This window comes from Sminthopsis crassicaudata, chromosome 2 (assembly GCF_048593235.1).
Source record: "Sminthopsis crassicaudata isolate SCR6 chromosome 2, ASM4859323v1, whole genome shotgun sequence".
NCBI lineage: Eukaryota > Metazoa > Chordata > Mammalia > Dasyuromorphia > Dasyuridae > Sminthopsis > Sminthopsis crassicaudata.
This window is the reverse complement of record NC_133618.1, coordinates 359,866,310-359,891,808: the sequence shown is the minus strand read 5'-3', so window position 1 is coordinate 359,891,808 and position 25,499 is coordinate 359,866,310. Positions and strand designations below refer to the sequence as shown.

The window sequence follows — 25,499 nt, the reverse complement described above, 5'->3', positions numbered from 1 at the left end:
AACCTTGCTTTTGTTCAGTTATTTCAGTGATGTTCAATTCTCCATAATCTCATTAGTTTTTTTTCTTGGCAGAGATACTAGTGTTTTTGCCATTCCCTTCTCCAGCTTATTTTATATGTGAAGAACTAAGACAAACAGGGTTAAGTGACTTACACAAAGTCACAGATTTAATTTGGGAAAATGAGTTCCTGATTCCAAGCTATCCACTGTGCCACTCAGCTGCTCCTTTAACAACCTTAAGGCAAGCCACATTTTGGGGGATTTTGCTTTACTTCTCTATAAAATGAGAGAAATTGGACTAAATCTCTTCTCACTCTCATCCCATGTACCCAGTCTGTTGCCCAGTCATCTTGTTCCTATTTCTGTTCTTTATATCCTCCTTCCCTCTATTCACAAAGGCACCCACCTATTCCATGTTCTCATCTCCTATAATTACCAATATCCTTCTTTTGATTGGTCTTCCTGTCCTCTAATCCTTTCCCTCTCTCAATACCTTTTCTGGTTGGCTACCAAAGTAATCTTCTAAAAGCCCAGGTCTGACCATGTCACTCCCTTAACTTTACTTCCCAGTAGTTTCTCCCCATTACTCCCAGAATCAAATATTAAATATTTGATTTTTTAAAAGCCTTTTCAAAACTTATTAAAACACTTATATGTAATAAACAAATGTTGATTGACTTGGGGAAGTGGCAGATGCATTACACAAAATTAATGATGGAAAGATTTGGAAAGGGCATAATAAAGAAGCCGAGTCTTCACAACTGATAAAATTTTGAAAACTTTTGCTTGGAAGCAAAATCACTTCATCAAAGAACTTGATGAATTCAAATTAATTCCTTTGAGTCTTAATCCAGTTGTTCTTGTGGCACTTGCAATCTGATTTCCTATTTTTCTTCCTACGGTGGATCTTCTAAAGGCCAAATTATTCAATGCTCCTTGAGCATAGAATTCATATTTCAACTTGTGGCGATAAGCCTCAGATTGTAATCTTCTACTACCTCCTTTTCATTTTGGCAGTGGAGCCTAGAATTGGACCTATGTCCCCTGGAGAGGCTCTTCAGCTATGACTAGACAAAAAAGAAATCTAGTTAGGAAAATGATTCTATCTACAAGCCCTCCTAGAGAAGACTGAAAAAAGCAAATTCTAAAATGAGATAAAAGCAACAAGAATTATTTCTGATGCACGCTTGAAAGGAAATTGTGTCAGAGCAAGGGGATTTAATATTTACTGCACAGTAGAAGGCCAAAAATCTAACTTTACCTCGTTTGCAACTGGAAAAAGGAAAGCTTTATGTGCTTAGATTTCAGAAAGTACAATTCCTTTTTGTTTACCAGGTGACAACTATCAACTTACCCAAAGACTGGAACTGGAAACTTCACAGGTAGATCTTATGAAATCATCACAATTCTCACTTACCCAGCATCTTTCCTCCCTGAGGACCACAGTACTTCTCAGTTAACTGGCATCTTTCTGGATGAAGGCAAATACTGAAGACATCAAAACCCAGTCTATTCACACAAACTACTTAGTGAGACCAGGATTAGAATTTTAATCTTCTGAGACATGAATCAGGCAGGCAGCTTAAACATATAGCAGAACATCATCTTTGGCATATTTATTTCATGGACCTTAAAATATAACATGATTCTCCCACCCCACCCCCAAAATCTAACTATGGTATGGTAAAATGGTATAGAGCACCATGGATTAAGTCAGTTCTTAGTCCAGCTCCATTAGTAGTATAATATAAGAACCACACTATACAAAAGAACTACATGAGCTTTTCAAAGAAATGTAAGCTTTCTAGAAAACAATTCATCAAAATACTACAGAACACTCAATCTAAATTTGAATTATTTTTAATTTTAACCAATGGTATGGTCACTAAATAAAGTGAGAAAACAGGCTCTACTAATTAATTACCTCCTCCTGAGCAATATTACCTCCCCTCTTGACCTCAGTTTTCTGTCCTGTAAAATTAGACTAAATAATATGTAAATACCTTTTATTTCTAGCTTCCCAAACAGCTATAAATTTAATACATGATCTCAGCATGATAGAAGCAAATCCCCAGGGTTCAAATTTACGATAAGGACCCTTGATTCAAGAAAGGTATGTGTAATCTTAAATCACTTCCCAATGAGCTGTAATCAGTCAGGAAAACCAAAGTCTGTAGGAAAGAGGAGTGGAAACAAATTGGACATCACACTACCTCTGTGAAAATCTTCAGACTACCTGCAGAAAATCTCTGGGACTATCTATGTCTAAGAACTCCCCACCCAGGCAATTGGAGTTAAGTGAGGAAGGATTAAAGTGTCTGAGGCCAAATTTGAACTCAGATCCCCCTGACTTCAGGGCTGGTGTACCACCTAGCTGCCACCTGATCTGAAATTTTCAGGAAAATGGAAATTTAGTGGAAAAAGTTCAAACTAGCAAGTTAAAATAGCATAAGGGAACAAAGGATCAATCTTTATGAAGACAGGCTACAAAAATGCATTGATTTTTGGCCTTTCCAGATATCAATCATAAAGTCTAAAAATGTTCAGGGGGAAAAAAAAAAAAAAAAAAAAAGAATGGGAACACAGCTTCCTTAACAAATTTTAGTACTAGAAAAGGGAAGGTGCCCAAAGCTTGAAAAATACATAGTAGGCAGAGGAATTTATGGAATCCATGGCTCTTAAATAAGTGAATACATATGGTTTCAAACAATATATCTATAAATCCACAGATGATATATAATAAGGAAGAACTTAATTTTCTTGTTTTTGAAAAACCATGATAGACATCCTCCCATATGGGAGGACATCCTCCCATACAATGCTCCTTGTTGCCATATGTATCCCCCTAGGCTTGATTTCCTACTGTTGTGCCTTTGGCTCTGGCTTTCATTTCTGATAAAGATGATCAAAATTAATAGCCTTTCAAAAGGTTGCAACAGATACTCTTTCATGAACCCTTCCTCCTAAGGGTACTAAGAATCAAACATATGTGCTTTTCTCTATACCTGTTTGTAATTTATCATATTCTGCCCTGTATTAGGTATCTACTTATATGGTACATAATACATAAGCCATGAGGAATAAAAGACCAAAAAAAAAAAAAAAAAATCAACCCTCTATGGGTCAAAAGGTTATTTATTAAGTACTTACTGTGTGCAATAAATTAAATATGAGGCCATCTGAGGAGGGAGATAACATTAACAAGAGCATCAAAAAAAAGACACCCCAGTTAAAGCTTAAAGAATGATTAAGATATCATGAACATCATAAACAAGCATTCTAAACATGGAATTCTTATACACAAATGGGAGATGGAAGGTCAATATAGGAAATAAGCTAGTAGCTCAGCTTGACTGAAATGTGCACTGAAGGAAAAAATGTAATTTAAAATCAACTGTTTCATCTTTTTTTTCCCCCCAGTTCTTGCCTAAAAATAGATGCTAGAAAGATGTTGTATTCTAGTATTAATAAAGGGAAGTTTAAGATGGAAGTTGGTAATACAATGGCGCTAATCATGTCTTCAAGAGAAATTTGAAAGCAAATGCTTATAGTAAAACAAACTTTGCAAACTGACTAGACTTTTAAATTGTTTAAGTAGTATCCATCTAGAGAAGGTATAAAGGAAACCCCTCTCCTTAGCTTTCTATCTGTTCCCTCAGTATTAACTTAAATCACAACTCCTTTTCTTGTCTATAACCTAGACCAGAACAGTAGTGATGCAGGCTCCTTACTTTCACTATCACCTCACCTATCTTATAGTTAACCCAAAATAATCTTTCCTTGGCTTCCTTTAGCAACTGACTTCCTATTCAGTCTAATCTTTCTGTCCAGACTATCTACCAGAGCCCATACCCAAAGGCATCTCCTTCCATCACTTTAAAAAGGCACAGTTGGTTCCAATTCAATGGAATTTTCTTCCAATTTTCAATGCCTTTCTGATAAGGCATCACTTTCAACTAAGATCTTCCTTAATTTCAACCTCTTAAGAATGAAACTGTGATAATCTAAGACAGGAATTATAAATGCTTGAGCTCTTAAGAGAACAGTAATTGGAAATTAAATGAATGTAAGATATGAGAGAATTAGACAAGTTCTGAGATTTCACTTTAAATAATGCAAAAGGAAAAAGTCAACAGAACTATCTTTAGGAAGGATGGTAAAGAAAGATGGAAAGAAGGAACTGATGAGTTTTGATATGTTATACAGAGTTATCAGACTACAAAAGTGACAAAGTGCAAATGATCAACAGCAATGGAAATGTTTTCAGAAGAGGACACAGATAAAGTTTCAGATCTGAATTATCTACATAAAGGAGGGGTTATAAAGAAGAAAAAGTCAAAGATAGAATCTTAGGATAATGCAGAGGAGAGAAAAGTGAATATATCATTCTAATATCCTGGATCAAGAGCTCTGTAATCAGTAATTTTGGTCATTTTGGGGGAAAAAAAAAATAAAACAAAGAATAAGGGAAGATGAAGCATGGGCAAATCACCTAATCCAGACCAAAATATATATTAAACCATTCGGTGATGTTCTAGAAGATATGCCCAACAGGACTGGAGAAGGACAAAAAGCCCAGTTTACAAATTATATGTTAACAAATTTGCTGACTCAAATTTTGGAAAAAAGTCTAAAACATTAAAAGGATTATTAGTGAACCTATAGAAAAGAAAGCTACTAACACAAACTATTGGGCTTGGTTGTATCAAAAATCTTTTTGAAACTTTTGAAACCATGAAAATTGAGGGGTTTTTTTCTCCCAAAATGGATCAACAAGCATTTATTTACACTCTTAACATACATAACTCTATGCTAAATGCTGAAGGCTACATTACAATCAATCAAAAAAACTTACATTGTAATAGGAATGACACACATATATGCAAACATAAACAGAATATATACAAAATAATTCAAAGTAGTTTTTGTAAGGAAGGACAGCATATTGACCTCTGTATGTTCACTCTTTATTAAAAGTGTGAGAAGAGAAACAGAATTTTACAGTAACTGGGGGAAAAGGTGGTGGTGGCTTTTGTAGCTCCCATCTCCCAGATAAAGAATTGATATATTTCTTACATAGCCCAAGACAGTTAAGATTTCATTATAAGATCTGGCACCACTTAGTTAAATTTGGAAACAAACTAAGTAGAGATGAAAAGGGAGAATTTAGCCTGTATAAAGGCTTGGGAAATGGGGAATAGTATAAAGTTCAAAGAACAGCAACTAAGACACTAAGGTTACACTACAATGGTTGTAATATGATTAAAGAGACTGGAAAGGTTATATTTTACTTATGAGACACACATCCAATCCAACCCAGTGTCATTAATAACATTAAAAATCAATGTTAAGTTTGGAAAGAGGTATCTCTGAGGGAACAGCTCAAACATCATTCTTTGCTTGCAGCCTCTGATATTTTTACCACTGACTTGAAGCATAAATGGCATGCTCATCAAACTTGTAGGATGATAAAATCCAGGATAAAAAAAAAAAAAAAAAAAAAATTTAAGTCCAAATAGAATTGAAAGATTAATCAAACTCTAGTAATGATAAATACAAAGTTCTACACTTGTGGAGAAATTTTTTTAGGAGTTATACACATAAAAAAAAGACCTAGGTAAATTAGGGATTGTGTACTACGAGGAGTAGGTATTGCAGGGTTGAGCAGAGATGGAAAGAATTCTAGTGGGTCATTCTGCCAAACACAAATCAACATGAATATTGAAAAGTGCAAGGGTTGGAATGAAGACAACTAAAGCCACCAGAGGCTGAATCCATCAAAAAGTGGAGGAAAATAAGTTATCAGCCCAGCAAACTAATAAGCAATAAAAATCTAAATGGACTGATATAATCTGATACTTATATCAAAGAAAGAGAAGTTGCTGAGTTACTGACAGCAGCAAGGAGAGGATGGAAACATATAAATGCTATGCTGCCGCCTCTTAGCATAATGTGCTACATGAGGTTGGGAAAAGGGAGTCAAAGGATGTGCTATCTTTGAGAAAACACCTAGTATCCATTAACATGGAAATGGGAGAAACTTGAGAAAAGATCAAGGATGAAAAAACTATTAACAATAAAAGGGCAAAGGGAGAATTTCAAAGACTACCAGGGAAGGGAGAGGCTGAAATAGATACGAATATGAGGAGATAAAAGGAAAACCACCTTTGAGGAGGAAGGTTCTGGGTCCTGAAAAGAGAAAGTAGCAATTTGTTAGCTATTATGTAGGAGAAAAGTGATCAGCGTCACCAAGCTGATATGAAAAAAGACCTCTAGATACTTACCTTGGGCACCTCTCCATTAAAGTGAGAGAATAAAAAGAGGCTTATAACTAGGGAGATGTCATGAAGGTGGGTGGCATTCGTAGTTCTCATTACCCAGAGGAAGTATACTTCTTGCTGGACCCATTACCCCATAACCTTTTACACATAAGAAGATTAGAGAACCACCACTTTAAAATCCTCCATCAGAGATATCTTAATTGAAATCACCTTTTATTAGTTTATTTATTTTTTTTTAACATTTGCAATGAGTATCAGTTTTTAAAACACTGAATTAAACTCATTTCACAAACAAGTAGTGAGAAGAATCCCTCCCTACCCCACCCCCATCCCCCAAAAGGGAATACTAATTATAAAAGGATGACCACACCATCTGGGTTAAGTGTCTTGTTTAATTATGAAAAGCTTAACAACTTTATCTAGTTCACATTTCTGCCAAATAACCACAAGCTGCTTGCTGGTTAGTAACTAGGCCTCCCCAGTGAGCAAAAAATACTCAAGTTTGACAGCATTCAATACAGACACATCCAATTTAAGGAGGCCTGCTTGCTATATATATATATATTGCAGGACTAGTCTTAATCTACACCAGTAGTTCTCTACTTTTTCACTCTGAGGAACTGGAAAAAAACATCCATGAAGAAAAATCATTCAAAACATTTACCTCAGTTAGCCTTCTGCCTGTTTCAAGCTCATGAATAAAGATAACACTTTGTTAATTCTAGTGTGGAAAACTTTTGCAAGTGGTTTTATTTACAATGCCAAAGTTCCTTAAAGGGCAAGTCAGATAGCAAGAAAACTAAATTTTAAAGCTGGACAATAACTGGACAAACTGCTTTACAAAATGAGAAAAGGAAAGCCAAAGTGCCACTTTCCATACAGAACCCACAGTTTCAGTTTTATTCAGACCAAAGTAAAAAGACTTTTGATTATACTGGTTAAAACAGCCATAGGATTAGACTCTGGACTCAAAAAACACTACACATGCAATGGGAACGATCGATATCCTGCTAATACAACGGATTTGCTGCTGCATTTGTCTAATATTAACAATTATAAACAGAGCAGTGCAACTAGTTATTTGGAACGATCCTTACAGTGTTACAGTGTCAACAGGCACAAGACTTCACTTTTCTTCACACCATTGGTTCTCTTTGCGTACCTAAAATTTAAAAAAAAAAAAAAAAAAAAAATTATAAAAATAAGGGTTTAAGAATACTATTAGCTACAAAAACCATGACACCAGTAACCTGACTATTCAACAATTTTTTCTAGAAGCTTGTAATGATTCCTTCTCATTTACTTTTAAGATGTTTAATATAGGGGCAGCTAGGTGGTACTGAAATTAGGAGGACCTGAGTTCAATTTGTCCTCAAAAACGTAATACCTTCCTAGCTGTGTGTCCTGGGGCAAGTCACTTAACCACAATAGCCTCAGCAAAAATAAATAAATAAATGAATGAATGAATGAATGAATGAATGAATAAATAAATAAATAAATAGAATGGTGTTTATTATAGATTGGAAAAAACTGGGATATATGGCAGTGAGGTTTTAGGTTGAAGGGGCCAGGATTTAAAAACTTGCTTCTGGCTCAACAGTCCTTTCTGTGGACAGTCTTTTCTCCCCTGCTACAGAAGAGTAAAAAGGAAATAAGAATGGAAAACTAAATAGGAGTCAAATAGTGATGAGTCCTAAGATATAGTTTATCTAAGAAGCAAAATAGTCATTAGATAGTTAACAAAGATAGCATTTTGGACAAGTTATGCTATTTAGTTTTTTCATTAGTGACTTAAAAGACTACAGATATTTAAAATAGCTTTTCAATTAACTTAAATGGGATGGACTATTCAAATTGTTTAATGCTTTTTTTGTTACATGTTATATACATATACATACACACATATATATGTACATAGACATACATACATATATATATATATATATATAAATAAAACCATTAAAACTAAACAAAGTAATCTAGTAAATTTTGAAGTACCAAATATTTGTAAATCCTGTCTGAAAAAGTATAATGTGCATATACTAAATATGGCCAGAAAAATATATTCAGAAATCCTACAAGTTTATGAAACTCAACTAAGCCATGCCATATTAACCCAATCCAGAAGAGTTAGGTCTATTTTTCCCCAAGATAAATTATTACATAACTATTTAAAATTATCTCATCATATAGATCAAAGGTACTGTAAAAATTTTTTTAAATTATCTTTTCATTTAACATTTAGCATTCATTTAACAAGTTATTCTTCTCTCCCTTCTCTATCATTGAAAAAACAAAACTCTTGTAACAAATTATGCATATTCAAGCAAAACAAATTTTCATATTCAACATGTCCAATGATGCCCATTTTCATTTGGCATATTTAATCCATCTAACCTCAAGTACAATTATTCATCATTGTTCCTCTGGAATTATGGAGGCACTGTGTTGCTCAAAATTCATTAAGTCTTTTAAAATTGTAGTTATACTGTTTATAATGTTTTTGATATAAATTTTACTCTTGGCAATGAATATTTCATATGAATTTTTTAAAATGTTTCCTTTATATTTTTACATATTTTATACATTTTAAAATCATTCTTTTGTGAAGGGGGTCTCTGTAGACTTCAGACTATCAAAGGTATCTATGGCACAAAAAGTTTAAGAACTTTAAGATGTTTAGGGACAATGAGTTTTTAAATGAATTTATCATGGAAGGAAGGATAGATAACAAACATTAAAAGCCAATGGCCAATTTTCTAAAATCTAACATAGAACAGATTTAAATTACATTGCTCAAGCTTCAAGGTTTACAAATGCTTTATATTTCTCTTGCATTCACAATAGCATTTTAAAATAGTTACTTAATAAATTATGAATCTGAAATAGGTATAAAATATCACTTCTACCTTAAGAGCAAGACAGTAGAAAAAGCAAATCCAATGGTCCAGATTAAAATCCTACCTCTCTCTTCCACTTAAAAATACGATCTTGAGCATTATCTCTGTTAACTCAGTTTCCTCAAGGCTAAGATGAAGTCATACTATGTGACTCCCTCCCCCCCCAGTCTTCCAGCTTTAAATCTATGATGCTAAGATTTGCCTTATACAAATGATAATTTGATATAACAATATATACAACTTATAATTTTCCATAAAGTCTCTCACATAATGTGAGATGAATAGATAGCATGCCATACATACACATAAGGTGAGATAGTATACATATTATGTTTTATCATCCTGAGAATACTAGATTATTTTATTTTTAATAACTATAAAATACCTGGGCTTCTTCCTCTTCGGTAAAGTCATTCTTGATATTGAATGTTTTGCGAATCTCTTCTGGAGTTTTTCCCTTGATCATATTTGCAACAGTCTTGCATGTGACATCAAGCAAACCTTTAATGTCTAAGTAGTTTGCAGCCTGTAAATGACATTTTTTCCCTTAAATATAAATCAAACTACAATTTTTAAACATTTGTCTTCCAGCCTGTACATTTTTTTCTTAAATATAATCCTCATAATCAAACTACAATTTGTAAACATTGTCTTCTAGAACTTAAAGATACAATGAAATGTCAATAGCCAATTAGGGCTAACTTCAGAAAAAGAAAAATAAATTAGGGAGCTATAATGATTTTTTTAAAAACCCATTAAGTCTTTTAAACCCATTTTAAACAAACTACTTACTTACTTGAAATTAAAATGAGGTCTAGTGTTAAGTGTTATTGTGTTGACCAAAGAAAACTAAAAGTTTACCCCCAAAAAAGTTTAATAAATGTGAGTTTAACCATCTAAAAGATTCCTGGACTCACGATGATTTTTTGTAATACAAACCCCCATAATACCCCACATACCAGAATAAGTTCAAAAAGGGTTCCTTGGTCAACTTTCAGGAATTCTTGGTCCCAAACAGGAATATCATCTGTTCGCTTCTCTTTGTTCTCATCATCCTCAGGAGGAGGAGGATCATCCTTGTGGTGGGTGCACCACTGGATTACCTAAATACAAAAGAACAAAAAGTTTGAGGCAAGACAAAGCAGCTTTTAATTTAACGCTTATCAAATAAGAGCTCATTTAATAGTAATGACTGAAAAGACAATTTTTCCAAAATTAAAATGAACCAAACTTGTCTTAATTGAAGATTTAAAGCAGCAATGATGCCAGCAAAAATGGAATAGGTTACAATCTTTCCAGATAAATGACATATTTTCCATCTGTAATTTACTGTAATCTACTGTAATACTGTTAACAAAAATTTTCCGGGTCATCTTATAAAAATCTCAAATCCTACACAAAGTATAATTGCCACAAAACTTATTCACCTGAAAAATGCCATGTGTTGATGCAAAGTTAAGTGTGAAAATTTTCTGTTTTAAAAGAAATTTAAAAGAACCTGAGAAAAATCCCTCCTATGAGACTCATTAGGCTACTTACCTTAAGTCTAGTCCACAGGTTCAACCACTTTAGAAAGGTTGAAAAATATGAGTCTGATAGAAATGTATTGGCTTGCACAAGTATCACATCACTTTTTAAGAAAACAACTCTGACCAAGTTTTTTGGCTGTACAATAATAAAAGTTTTCAATATCGTTCAGCCCCATATGTCTACACATCAAAACCACACTCCCCACTCTCACTCTTGGCCAAGAGCCTGTTAAGCTATGAAGCTTTCCTCCTCCCTTTCCTCAGCCTAGGGGAAAAAGCTGCCTATCTCACTTCTCAATTCTTTCCAATCTGTTTTCTAACCTCCATCACTCAACTAAAAACAATAATTTCTTATAATTATTGTATCTCTGATAACCTTCTTTCAATCCAAATGCTGCATTTGATCTAGGTCATCATCTGAATTATTAATTGCTTAAAGGATATCTTAGCATATATGTATGTTTCAAAAGACATTTCAAGTTCAACATGTCAAACAATTAATCTTCCTTGCTCCCAAATAACTCCTCCCTATTTTTCTTGAAAATCACATCTTCCAGTCTCCCAAGATTTGTTTCTTCAGTACGATTCCACTTTTTACTCTCCCTTTTACTCCACAGATCCAAATCAGTTACCAAAATTTGCCTATGATTTCTACCTTCATATCTCTGATCTCATCCATTTCCACAGAGAAAAGGCCTACAAAGTCCTATTTCACATTAATTATAATCACCTAGATATTACAGCAATAATTTCTTAAACTTGGGTCTCCTGAGATATCTTCCTAACTCCATCTATCCCCTCCCCCCTCCATACTAGGGCTGCCAAAAGAGATTTTCCTAACCAATAAATCTTCTTGCACAAATTCCTTCAATTAGCCCCAACCATATTTCTGTGCTCATTGAATATACATATTCCCATAGGGAGCACAGTGGATATAGAGCACTATGCCTTGCACTTAAAACTGTGTGGCCCTGAGGGCAAGTCACTTAAATTTTAGGTCTTCCCTCAAAGTTTTCTTAGCTATAAAATGGGAATAATAGCACTCTCTCTTCCCAGGACGGTTGTGAGGATCAATGGAAATAATATTTCTAACACACTAGTACCACTTCTCTTCCTGCACTGTGATCCATCCAAACTGGCCTTTTTTCTTTTTCTTTTTTTTTGAGGCTGGGGTTAAGTGACTTGCCCAGGGTCACACAGCTAGGAAGTGTGTTAAATGTCTGAGACCAGATTTGAACTTTGGTCCTCCTAAATTCAAGGCTGGTGTTCTATCCACTGTGCCACCTAGCTGCCCCAGGCCTTTTTTCTTATTCCATTTCCCATTCAGTACCTTTGTATTGGCCCATCTCCATTGCCTGTAATATATTCCCCTCTCCTTGCCTGTCACAAAAAATCGCTATCTTCAAGATACAGCTTAAGCACCATCATCTATATAAAACCTTTTCTGATTTCAACTGTTTACTAAAGTTAGCTACTTATAATTACAGCCAAAAAAATTTACTCAAACTAGTCTGTATTTTTTTCTTTGTGTACACACATACTCCTTTTTCCCTCAACCCCATCTTGTAAGCTCCTAGCTAGGAATTGTTTTTATTTACTGTATCCATAGTGTACAGTGCCTACCACATTTCTGACACAGACTAAGCACTTATCTTTATTATTGTAAAGTAGCTAGCTAGTACAGAGGCTAAACCTCTTTAGTACCATTCTACTTTCACAATGTAAGATCTTTTCCCAACAACTGGAATTCCCACAATCTGTTATTAAAACTCCAAGACCAGTCATTTTGATGTCAGCAGTTAATACATATATCCAAAGCAAGTCATTATTTCCCAGAAGACTTTGTTCTTGGCAAAAATCCTTTTAAAATAAAATTTCCCCCTATCAAAAATCTAGCTAGTTTGAGATTTTACATATATATATATATATTTTATACACACACACACACAAATGAATGCACACACTGTCCTGTGTTATGACAAATTCATATTTTGAAACTATTATTGTCAGAATGGAAACGAACCATGTCAAAGTATTAAAAGAACAGAAGGCCTTTAGCAAACGAAACTGGACAGATCCTTTGCAGTTCAAACTTTGACAAAAATTTATACAGGATGACAATTCATGGAAGAGGAAAGGGGTTGTGATCTGATTTAACAGAAGGAGTGTTCTAAAGATAATACAATCCTTTAGAAATACAATTTTTTTTTTTTTTTTTTTTTTGTTAATTAAGCATTTAGGGATAAGACAAAACTATCTCTTGCCCTCAAAGAACTTCATAGTATTTGTGTTTTGGGAACAGACACACTTAGTATAAAGTATAAAAACACACTTTATATAAGAAAATGCAACAGAAAATAATTTCAAGAAAGGAACAGACCTCAAAGGATATTAGTTTATAATTCTTCATATCAAATGAAAAAAGTAAAGTTGTCAAAAGATAAAACAATGTTCCCAAAGTTATACAAATAGTAGGTGGTAGAGTTGAATAAATTTCTGGCTCCAAACCCCTATCATGCTGTTTTTAAGGACCAGAAACTTACTTATTATAGTTTACTTGGAATAATTAATAGGCTTTACCTTTTTTAATATTGCTGCATTAACATTTGGTAGAGGAACTGGATCATCATCCCCTTCATCATCCATTCCCAGATCTAAAAAAAATAAATAAAAATTCCGTTTTTTCCAAAACTTAAGCTCTTTGAGATTTATAGAAGCAACTGTAATGTCCAAAACACTAACTAATGTGACTCTTTTATAACTAAGAAAAACAAAGTTTTGGATTCAGGAGTATTTTTCCATTTTAAAAGTCCATCCCTTTCTCATTTGTAAAATGAGGGGGTTGATCCAGGCCTTATTGAAATCTAAATTTATGATTCTATAATCTGGACTCTATTTTGACCTCTAACACTAATCGTGGACATGTCACCACTTTGTATATCAGTTTTCTCATTTGTAAAATGGGGACGCTAATAGCTCACGTCTAGTTGTGAGGAAAGTGCTTTGTAAGCTTTGTAAGCCTTAAAGGGAGTATTTATATAAAAGGATATTTAGAAAAATTAGAAGAAAATTATCTTGAACGATAAAGGATAGAAATATCGTAACCTTATTCCAAAATGTAAGTAGTATATAAAATTGTAAGCAATTTTCGGTAGTGTTCCATGCAATCTAGAATAATTCCAAAAAACTGAAAACATAACTACCTTATATAACTAATTTGCTGACTTAATTTACTGCAAGTAACTTAATGCATTGTCAGTTTTAGTTAGTTTTTAGGCAGTATTATAGATCTTTGATAGTTGCGCTTTGATAGTTTAAGATTTGGTACAGAACCCATAAAAATTAAAGTTATCACCAATACTAATAAAATTCAAAGTTCAAAAGAAAAAAAAAAAAGATTTGAATAGATTAGTGTGGTAGATTGATAATTCATAAACCACATTTAGAATTTAGTGATGCAGAATAAAGTCTTTGAATAAAATATTTTTAGTCCACTAATTTACTACATATATAAGCTGGTTGAATATATTACATGGTATCATTAATGATTCACACTGGTCTAATAGTTTGTTACTGATATGTACAAAATGATTTATATCTGTTAAATGCCAACAGGGGAGAAATCAATGGAAAATGTAAATCCATTTTGTGTATATGCCTGTACCATCATGTATTCCCTTCTCAAGTATTTCTTCTAATGGAAATGAGGCCAGTAGAACACTCAAAACCCAAAAATTATTTGGATAAAATTTGATGAGAATGCTATCTCTAGGGGGTAAAAAGTCACAATTATACATATGTATAATTCTGGTAACTAAAATCAGTTTGTCAACCATTGTGGAATGTCTGTAATGCTTTAGTACTGTCTGCCAGTCAGATGTCCAGAATATAATCCTCTATCTGTGAATATCTTGAATGTTGAAATAAAAATGAGAAATGTGCTGTTAAAAAAAAAAAAAAAAAAAAAAAAAAAAAAAAAGGACAACTTTTATATATAAGATGTTCTACAACAAATTCTTACAAAAACCAACCAGTTAGTTTTCTTACTTGAACACAAAAACTCTGGTTATACTTAGCATATATTCCCAGAAGCAGTAGTACCCAAATTAGAAGTAATAAACTATGATGTCAGAATTCTCAATTAATTCTGAATTTTAAAAAGTTTCGTTCCTTTTTATGTTCATAGAAAGGTCATAAAAGAGTTTTTAAAGCTCTTTATGCAACAAAAACTAAAAGGATGAGATAAGCAATAAACTCCTTTTAGATCAGAAAACAAACCAAATACATGATGAACATCAACAAAGAGCCACCTGTTTTAAAACTTTTTTTTTGTTTGTTTTTTTAAAACCACTTTTTTTGACAGTATATTTATAAACTGGTATTTATTTACTCAGGGACTTACACTGGTGCAGAATTACTGTTTTAATGTTGAAATTCAAGAATTTGCATTGTCCAAAATTAGTGCTTTGAAACTACAGTGCTTTAAAAAAAAAAGAAAAAAAAAAACCTCAAGTGACAGAATAGTTCTTTTAAGCTATTTAATTTCAAGAACTTTAAAGTTACCTGAATACTCTTAGTTATCACACCCTAAAAATGAATTTGATCACTCCAAATACATATGCCAAGATTTTCTCTGATTGTTCTAAGTGATTCCATTTTCTAAGTTATATAAAACCCATAATCAGTGTGATTAAGTACAAAGTCTGACTAAGGAAAAAAAATAATAAATCTTTAATTTCACAGAATGGCAATCATCTAAATTCCACCTAATTCATTAATATAAAACTAAGATAAAACAAGTCATCTCTAATTCTTAAAGAATTCTGTCAAGAGAACAGAACAACCTGATTGTTGCTAAGTTCTGACTAAATTGGTTCATTCACTTCAGTAACTGGATGCCAAAGAAAAAGAAGTTTAAAAAGATATTCTTTTACATTGGCAAAAGCTATGCCAGAGCAGCATACAACAGACTTTATTAAAGTGTTCCACACAATGACTAAGATGAAACCAAGGCATGCTTTTATTCTCTACCAAAGCAACCATTCAGGCAACAAACAAATTTTAAAGTATTTGTTTATTCTTCTCCTAAAACCCAATGAAGCCCACCTTTACATAACTAATTTGCTGACTTTTCACACTACAGCAAAAAATTAAACATTGACATCATACTACTAAATTAATTACAATACTCAAAATTAATTATTGTTTTTGCATATGTTAAAGTGTCCAAGGCACAGCAGAACAAAGAAATATTATGATGGGCAATTCAAAGGTTCCCAAGAGTTTCTTAAGGGGGGGAGGGGGGAATCTGTATAACCATAATATAACAAGGGAGAATAATCATATATAACTGGAAAAACACTCTGCAGTTGCCAGATTCAAATGAGGATTTGGGATGAAGAGAGGAAAAAAAGAATATTAAGGGATTAATTTTAAAAAGTGAGTTCACTTCCTACTAGAAACTGGTTAGTAACCCGTTTCTTGAATTTTAAAGATAATTTTTCTTCCCAAATTGCTAATTAAAATATGATACCGAGTGACAATGTCATTATAAGACAATTTAATTTATATTAGCTTTTATCAATCCTTCCAAGAATTCAGAACTTAATTAAGTTTAATACAAAAAACCCTATTTCTAAAAAATTAGGCATTACTACACCCTTTTAATTTTTATGTATTTTCTTGAAAGGCAAACCTTGAAAGGCACTCTTTTACTAGTTTAATTCTTGACTCCTAATATCCCGATTTTCTTTTAAAAGCTCAACTCAAACCAGGCTTTTACTTACTTGCCAGCCTACTTACTCTCTTCCCCTTATATCCCCCTCATAACCCTGACATTTTTCTGCATCATAGGTTGTAAACTATCATAGGAAAGTTTCACTTCCACTCTTTTTAATCCCCTGCATTTCCATTCTAATACCTAAAAGGTGCTTTAAAACACTTTTAAATTATAATTGGTGTTTCTCATTATATAACTGATTCTTAAAAACTCTCCTCTTTGATATTTCATAGAAGTCTAAATAAAGCTGACACCAAGCACAAAATTTGTCTAATTTCTGTTTTATAGACAAGAGAAGTGACTTATCAATGGTAATAAAGATAGTGTCACAGACAGGATATGAACACAGACTACAGACACTCAATTCAATATTCTGATTATCACTTTTCTTTCTGCTAATATTGTCTTCTCCATCCAACTTCAGGATGGAAAAGTACAAATATGTCTTACCTTCCAACATGGTCTTGATAGTTACAGACTGTTTTGCAATTTCAACATCAACTTCAAATATCTCTCCATCAGAGCTCTGCAACTTAATTGAAGGCATCTAAAACACATAAATTATTCATAATGGTGAGAAAAATTCCAGAGCATAGGATTACTATTACTATCACCACCCATCTTAAAATTCATTTTAAGACAATTCTTAGGCTCCTAAGATATTAGGCTCAACAAAAAAACACATTTATAAACCATTTCTAATTAGGTAGCATGTCAACCTGAAGACAACTCTTCTTAGTGAACTGAATATCTATGAATATGCTCTTTTCAAGATGCTTTTTGAATCTCTACTAACCACCAGATTACCATACCTAACCACATCAGTGGAAAAAATTCCCAGAGTGCTATCAATGAAAATAGATTATTTATTCATTTAACATATGTCCTAATGCAGTACTACCACACATCTGAATGAAGAAGCTAAGGGTACAAAATGAGGATGATAGTTTTGTAGGAGTTTAAATTTCACCTTTAACTTTAACTTGCTTTAACTTTATACTTTAAAAATACAGATTTGCTTTAACAAAACGGCAATTTTAGCAAGCAGGTACAGTTTTTTCATATGAGAAATTCAGGTATTTGAGATCACTGAGAATTTTTAAGTAACCTTATTTCCAAAGAACTTTTAGTTAGCTCCACAGAACAAGTTGGTTATCAAAGACCCTCCCCCACCCAAATGGTAGTCAAGTATGGGGTATGTAAGCAAAGAATTTTTGCTTATGACATTATTACTTCAGAGAAACACTTGGTCCTTGAGCAAAATCATCACTTTAAAATTTTACTCTATAAATTAAGAGTCAAGAATGCTGGCTTTGTGATACACAAAAATACACACATGTACACATGCTCTTTGTGCATACCTTGGTAAATGTATGAGCATTACTAGAACTCTTTATTTTGTTTTGTTTCCCAAAAATACATTCCTCCTCCAACAGTTGCAACTCCTTCCCTTAAAAGCAAAGGGAAACAGCTAATTTTAGGTTTGACTATACCAACTACCCCTGCCTCTCCTCAAACCAACCTCTAAAATTTAGTTAACTCAGTTTAATATCTAAAACACCTGATCCTTTCCTACTTTCCAGTTAAATCCTTCTATGAACCCTACATTCATTTATACTGGCTTAACTGCTGCATATTCCTTGTGCGCAAGATGCCTCTCGGAATTAATCTCAAATGAATTTTAGTGTTAATTTACATTAGTGTGTATGTTTTGGTTCTGCCTACTCTTACACAAGATTCGTATCCAAAATTTATTCTGGGATTCATTCTCTGAAAAAGATTCTAGCTTTAAATTAGAAAAAAAAAAAAAAAAAAAGTTTAAGCATATGTGAAGCTTTGAACTAAATGAAAATGACCTGTGCACAAAATTTAAAATGTATATTGTAGTGGATTCACAATAGTATTTTCACCTTTTTGTTGTTGTTGATTGTTTGCTTGTATTTTTCTCATTTTTTCCACTTTTGAACTGATCTTTCTTGTGCAGCATGATAAATGTGGAATGTTTGTTTAGAAAAATTGCACATGTTTAACCTCTATTGAACTACTTGTTGTCTAAGAGGGAAGAGGAGAGAGAAAAATTTGGAATGCAAGGATTTGCAAGGGTGAATAATGAAAGTTATCTTTGCATGTATTTTGAAAAAAGCTATTATAAAAATGTATATTAAAGACCTTATTAAATGCACTGTACACATCTTACAATTGGAAAAAAAAATTTATAGCTGTTGAAACTGGGGTAAAGTAAGCTCTAAAAATGAATGCTGGAGTTGTAAATGAAAGATGGGAATGGATGACCCAGTTCCTCTACAATGTTAATGCAGTGATTAAAAAAAAAAAAAATTTAAGCAACAGGCAGACAGTAACACATAATATTATTTACATAGAAAAAAGACTTTTTGAGAGTTTTTTCTTGGTCTTAAAAGTAAATATTTGAAGACATCAATTCAATTTAGAAAAGCTGTCTCTTATCTTCATATCAAGGAGTGTTGTATACCAAATTGACTGCAACCAGCCCTGCCCAATGGAAGCAAGCCCAGTTTCACTGCAGATGATTTACAAATACCAACAACTTCAAGATTACATAGACTCCATACCCAAGACAACAGACATTTGGCTTAATAAACAAGGCTATTTCAGAAAAACTGCCTGCCCCAAAGGGAGTCAAAATCTAGGTAAGATAATAGTTTTGCATATATAAGTGACATAAAGAATTTAGCTCAAAATGTCATGGACTATGCACAATAAGTCTGACATGTAAGTTCTCATGTTGAATCATTAGCAAAATTTGCTTTGTCATAAATTTCAAACATATTTGGTTTCTGGGATCTATAAGATCTTAAAATAAACTGAAAGAATATGTTTAATCTAGAATTCAAAGCAATTTAGTAGTTAAACGAAGATCTCCAAATTGCACATACCCCCACCCAACAAAAAAAACCCTATTTTTCAGAACATATGAATGCTCTGCTCTGAAAACTTGCCACCTAATGTTAACAACCACAAACTACTATATTTTATAAATATTATGTTTTATTTATTCCTTTCCTGATTAAACAGGTTAATTAATGCATTCCATTACCAAGATTAAGGAGATGTTCCAAGATCTTAATATTTCTAACACTTGCAATTTCAATTGCAAAATGGAACTCAACTCTGCAAAATTTAGGCCACTCCTGTTCATAAGCTTCATTAAAAAGAAAAACTTTTGACTATTGGAAAAGGTTTTGTTTTTTTTTTTTTTAAGTTTTCACTTGTCATGAAATTCTAATCGAATAACAGAACATTTTCCACTAGCTTATTTACCATGTCTTTCAATGACAATTTATCATCAGACAGATCACGAAAGCATAAGTTTTTCATGCTTAATCAGCTTAGATGCACTGCAGAGTTCCTTCCTACTCTATTCTAAAGGAACTCTACGGTCCATCAACTAAACTTGGCAAAAGCTATGCTGCCTTGAGACAGCCAATGCCCACAATTCACCCCCCTCCCCTCACTCCCACCACCCACGGGCTCTCTTGCAGTTGTTGCCTCATTGCCAAGTAACAAGGTGATCGAAAGCAAAGTTCCAGAAGCTAAAAAACGCCTAAGAAAACGACAAACTCTGTCACCAACCACGTAAGAGCTAGCTCGGAGAAGCAGTTCTCGAGAACGAGATCGCGCAGTCATATTGCATTACCTAGTTTTTGCAGCAAAAGCAAACAAATTAAATTAATGTTTTCAAAATCCAGGATGCTCCTACGCTACCAACGTGAATATTTTTCGAAAGGAAAAAGTTAAATAAATAAATCCTTCTCCTCCACAGCAGGTTAATGAGAAAATCAAAAGCTTTAACAGAAATGAGTATCCTCTATTATCCCTCTCCCCCCCCCCAAAAAAAAAAAACCACCTCCTTCTCTTACACGGGCTGGATTGCTCAGCTGCCACTTCCCACAATAGAGTACAAGATGATGATCAGCTAAATAGTCCTCTCCTTGAGAGGGGAAAAGAAGGTTTATACTTATAGGAAGGGGCACAGTCGGGGCCGCATCATAGACAAGAAAGAGAACTAGCTCAGACTCAGCATAAAGGGGGGGGGGGGGGGTGTAGACGCACCCAGGAGGAGGGGGGGAGGGTCGCACGCTTGTAAAGCTGAGTACCAGCTTAGGTTCCCACGGAAGAGGACAGGGAGGAAGGTGGACCCTCGGAAAGCCGTGATAGGGCCGCGGACTGCGAGCGGGCCTCAAGGGAGCCCGGGAACAGGTATACAGGCAAACCAAGTCAAGGCGCCTTCAGCAGGCAGGCCTGTGGCGTGTGTAGCTAACGTCGGAGCTCGAGCGGCCTATAGTAAGGGAGGGAAACAAAGTCGGGCCCGCGCCTCCTCGGAGAGCCGTAAACATAGGATGGGCAGGGGATGCGGGGCTTTCCGAGCTCCGAAGGGAGCAGGCGAGGCCTAGGCCATCGCCACACAGCAGCAACCGGGACGCCGCCCAGCCGCTCCTCCTCCACCCTGCCTTCCCTAAGCGCCAAGGCCACTTACGGTTCCGGATCCCCGGGGACCCCGGCGGGCTAGCTGGCGGAGCCGAGAAGGCCGGTGGGCTAAGGGGCAGGCGACGAGGGAGGAAAGGCCCCAAGGCAGCGCGGAGCACCAAGACCACTACAGAAGCAGTGCCAGTGGCAGCGGCCTTTATAAGGAGGGAGAAACGAGTGGTGCCAAGGACCCCGGGCCTGATGACGTCACAGAGCATAGTGAGACGTCCCAGGACATTGCCTGAATGACGAACAAACAAACACCCACAAGAGAGGAAGGCGCTTTGTCTAGCGTCCTTCTCTCTAACGTCCCGGAGACGTTATTTATTCATTCCCACCTTTCTTCAGAGTGGGACGGCTTGGAGTCTCAGGCCGGAGTGTCTGTTGAAGCTCCTGAGCCTGGGGTAAGGGTCCTTCAGGCAGAGGCTGTCTTAAGCAGAATGCTCCAGATCTTGCGAAATTTGTGGCGTGTATCTAGTGTGTGTTGATGAGAAAATAATTAGAGGCACTATTTTATACTCAGTGATTGACCCAGTGAAGAACAGAGCTGCAGGTCGTTTAATTTTAAGGAATTTAATTATTTGGAAGATTAGAAGGAAGCTGTGATGCAAATGTTTTTAGAATTTAGTGCTTGAATACACATTTTTGTTCCGTCCTATGTGAATGTGAACAAGTTACTCCCAGGGTCTCAGTTTCCTCATCCGTAAAATGAGAGGGTCTGAACTCCTTACCTGTAAGGATTTTTCTCTCTTCCCCCCCTTCCCCCAAAGTTCTTCTAGACCACCCTTTTTTCTTCCGAGGTCTTTCCAGTCAGCCAGGTTTGCAGGGCCACCACCCTTCTGTTCACCCAAGTTTGCAACACCTTTGTTATCAGCTTATCCTTTTTATTACATATCCAGTCAGTTGCCAAGTTTTGTCAATTATATTTTCTCCCATCCTACCTTCCTCGACACGCTCCCCACTCTCCCCATTTTGGCCCTTCACTTCTTGCCTGAACTATCCAGTAGACAGTCATACCTCAAATCCTCACCTATCTGCCTTCCGCATAGTTGTCAAAGTGATTTTCTTCAAGAGCAGATAACCAGGTCATTTCTCTTCTTTAACAAACGGCAGCAGCTGTTACTTTAACTAGTATCATAGACAAATCTGTTTCACAGTTAAGCTTTTTACAACCTGGCTCCAAACCACCTTTCCAGCTTTATTCTAACCTTCATCCATTCAAGGTGATTAGCCGAATTTGCCTTGTGCTATATTCCTTACACAACTGACCCTTTTCATCTCCCACCAGCGGATTCCTAGACCAAGAACACAGAGACAGAATATTTACTTCTCAAAAGTGAATCCAGTCTTCAATGTCTCCCTCTCTAGTGGTTCATTTCCTTCAGCCTATGTCTCCTACCCTAAAAAAATCATCGCTTGATCTTCTGTGCCATAGTCCTACATCTCTTCTGCCGGTAAAGAGTCAAACTCTTTAAAAAGCTGTCCACAAATTAATGAAAATAAAATGCAAATGAAGGTGACCTAGTTGTACCAGACCTAAAACTGTACTATAAAGGAATGATCTTCAAAACCATTCAGGTTAGATTCACAAGACACAATGATCATGGTGATATAACAGTGTTGGATAAACACTCATAAACACTCAGCTTCTAGGATAAGAACTCACTATTTGACAAAAATTTCTGGGAAAATTGGAAAATAGTATGGCAGAAACTAGGCATTGACCAACACCTAACATCCTTTATACCAAAGTAAGGTTGAAATGAGTTCATGATTTGGATATAAAGCATGATACTATAAGCAAACTCTAAGACCAAAGAACAGTCTCTCAGATCTGTGGAGGAGCAAGGAATTTATGACTAAAAAATAACTAGAGAATATTATGTAATTCAAATTAATTATTTGATGCTAATAATTTTGATTATATTAAAAAGGTTTTGTACAAACAAAACAGATTAGACAATATTAGAAGGGAAACAGAAAACTAGGGGAAAGTTTTTATATCTAAGGGTTCTGATAAAGGCCTCATTTCTAAAATATATAGAGGATTGACTCAAATATATAAGAATACAAGCCATTCTCCAATTGATAAATGGTCAAAGGATATGGACAATTTTCAGACAAAATTAAAACCACTTCTAGTCATAAGAAAAATTGCTCTAAATCACTATTGACCAGAGAAATGCAAATTAAGACAACTCTTAAGGTACCACTACACACCTCTCAGATTGGCTAAGAGAGGGAAGGATAATGATGAATGTTGGAGGGGACTTTTACATTGTTGGTGACGTTGTGAACTGATCCAACCATTCTAGAGAGCAATTTGGAACTATCCCCAAAGGGCTATCAGAGTGTGCATATCCTTTGATCCATCAGTGTCTCTACTGGGCCTGTATCCCAAAGAGATTATTAAAAAAAGGGAACCTATATGTGCAAAAATGTTTATAGCAGCCCTTTCTATAGTAGCAAAGAACTGGAAAGTGAATGGATCCCCATCAGAAAGGGAATGGTTGAATAAATACAGTATGTTTTTGAATGTTATTGAATATTATTTTTCTGTAAGAAATAGTGAGCAGGATGATTTCAGAAAGACCATGAACTGATACTAAATGAAGTCAGTAGAACCAAGAGAATACTGTATGTAGCAACAAAAAAATTATGCAATGATCAATTCTGATGTATGCAGCTCTTTTCAACAATGAGGAGATTCAGGCCATTTCCAATAGATTTGTGATGGAGAGAGCCATCTGCAACCAGAGAGAAAACAATGGCAACTCAATGTGGATCACAACATAATATTTTCACCTTTTTTTGTGGTGGTTTGCTTTTTAAAATTTTTCTATCTCATTTTTTCTCCTTTTTGATTATGATTTTTCTTATGCAGAATGATAAATATGGAAATATGTATAGAAAAATTACACATGTTTTAACATTTATTGTATTACTTGCTATCTAGAGGAGGGGTTGAGGAGAAGGGAGGGAGAAAAATTTGGAACACAAGGTTTTGCATGGTGAATGTTGAAAACTGCATATATTTTGAAAATAAAAAGGTATTAAAAAATAAAAATTTGTCTACAACAGGTGCTTCCAATGGTCTCATCTCACCCTCTTCTGAGTGGTGGTATTCTAATATATTGGCTTAAAGAATAACCCTAAAACTGTGTTGATTGAGTTCTGTTTTGATTGGACAATGTGGCGTGCAGATAAGTGCTATACAACTTGGGGAGATAGTCATCTATTGTGTGTATTAGCAAAAGGGTATGTAATACCACAGAGCTTTTACAAAGAGAAATATTTACTTCAAAAGATAATCACAGATAAATAAACATATTCTCTTCCCAACATGTGGGAGGCATAATTACCTTTCCTCCTTATACCACCTCAGTTTCTAGGGAGGGGAAGAGATTTAGGTTCATAGTTTGTCTCATTTCCCATAAAGCACAGACCTAGTTCCAAGTACAACTCCACCCTTGCCACCTCAGGGCTAGAGCCCCAGGTTTTTCAGGGTTTCCATACTGAGATGAATACTGCTGCACCACCCTACCTGCAATTCTGGCTCCAAAGTCATAAATGGTTTGATCTCCTAGTCAATAGGTATCACCTCTAATATTTGAAACAGAAGACAAAGAACATAAAGCAAAAACAAAACAGGCCCAATTCTTAGAACCTAGCTTTAAAAAAGAGCGAAGAAAGGGCAAGTCCCTTTCCCCTCTTACAGATTTAGTTCACAGTACTCAATCATGGCATCCACACTGGGTGCAGCAGCCAGGGCCACTGAAAAGATGGTAGGAAGAAAGCTAACAACTTGAGAATGTTACTTTTAAACAGAATCAAGATAGCTATACTCACTCTTATGGTCAAAGACATAGTGAACACCATATTAGGCACACTGGGCACACTCAAAATTGAGTTACAAGTGTGAGCTAAATTTATATTTATGTGCAATGATCTATTTTATCATTTGTGTTTTGCTTTAATATATCAATATTTATAGTACTTTCTTTTCCCTAAACAGGGTTATCCCTAAGATCATGATTTTGCACATAATGTATGGTGATGATCTTAACTCTGGAAACTTAGACCTGCTAGTGTGCTCACTGCTTGGTGTATTTATTCCTCACTTTATGAGCAAACCCAATCTATGGCCCTACATATAGGGTGTTATATTTTAGAATTAGAATAGATCAATATGCATTCCATTTGCCTTTATACGGTGCCAACGAGGTCCTTCTTTTCCTCATCTCACGTGGTTCAGATACCTTCTGCCAGTATCATCTTCTCCACCTGACAGAGAAGTGATAGGAAAAAAGGTGCAGAGACCTATTTTTGGACATGGCTACTATGTAGATTCATTTTGCTTGACTATACTTATTTGTTACAAGAATTTTTTTTTCTTCCCCTTTTGGTTTTTCTTTGGGAAGAATAAGTTAGAAGATGAGGAAGGGAGGGGAAGCAATTATTGATAAGCCCCTACTATGTTCCAGGCACTATACTTTTACAAATA

The 25,499-nt window shown here is 34.9% G+C and overlaps 2 protein-coding genes across 4 annotated transcripts in view; one reads left to right on the top strand and one right to left on the bottom strand.

The window, feature by feature from the left end:
• The window catches only part of TCF7 (transcription factor 7), a 126,173-nt gene extending 119,168 nt beyond the window's left edge, over window positions 1-7,005 (top strand). For both annotated transcript variants that reach the window (XM_074290925.1, XM_074290928.1), the window contains one exon: window positions 1,336-7,005. In XM_074290925.1, the coding sequence (XP_074147026.1) occupies window positions 1,336-1,460 (125 nt within the window). In that variant the 3' untranslated portion in view covers window positions 1,461-7,005. The remainder of the gene's footprint in view (window positions 1-1,335) is intronic.
• SKP1 (S-phase kinase associated protein 1) lies at window positions 6,478-21,211 on the bottom strand. Of its 2 annotated transcripts, none has more exons than XM_074290931.1 (6): window positions 21,006-21,211; window positions 16,940-17,036; window positions 13,291-13,364; window positions 10,141-10,284; window positions 9,567-9,707; window positions 6,478-7,443 (listed from the first exon to the last, which is right to left on the bottom strand). In XM_074290931.1, the coding sequence occupies exons 2-6, from the start codon at window positions 17,034-17,036 to the stop codon at window positions 7,408-7,410; spliced, it is 492 nt and encodes a 163-aa protein (XP_074147032.1). In that variant the 5' UTR covers window positions 21,006-21,211; the 3' UTR covers window positions 6,478-7,407. The 2 variants fall into 2 exon arrangements, with proteins under 2 accessions (XP_074147032.1, XP_074147033.1); XM_074290932.1 differs by lacking the exon at window positions 21,006-21,211 and adding an exon at window positions 17,851-17,934.
• Between the last annotated feature and the right edge of the window lie 4,288 nt (window positions 21,212-25,499).

Coding starts and splice junctions, on each gene's coding strand:
- SKP1 (XM_074290931.1), bottom strand. CDS start 17,036: ATGCCTTCAATTAAGTTGCAGAGCTCTGATGGAGAGATATTTGAAGTT. Junction 10,285..13,290: donor ATGCAGCAATATTAAAAAAG/GTAAAGCCTATT, acceptor TTTTGTATTTAG/GTAATCCAGTGGTGCACCCA. Junction 7,444..9,566: donor CCGAAGAGGAAGAAGCCCAG/GTATTTTATAGT, acceptor TTTAAATTTTAG/GTACGCAAAGAGAACCAATG.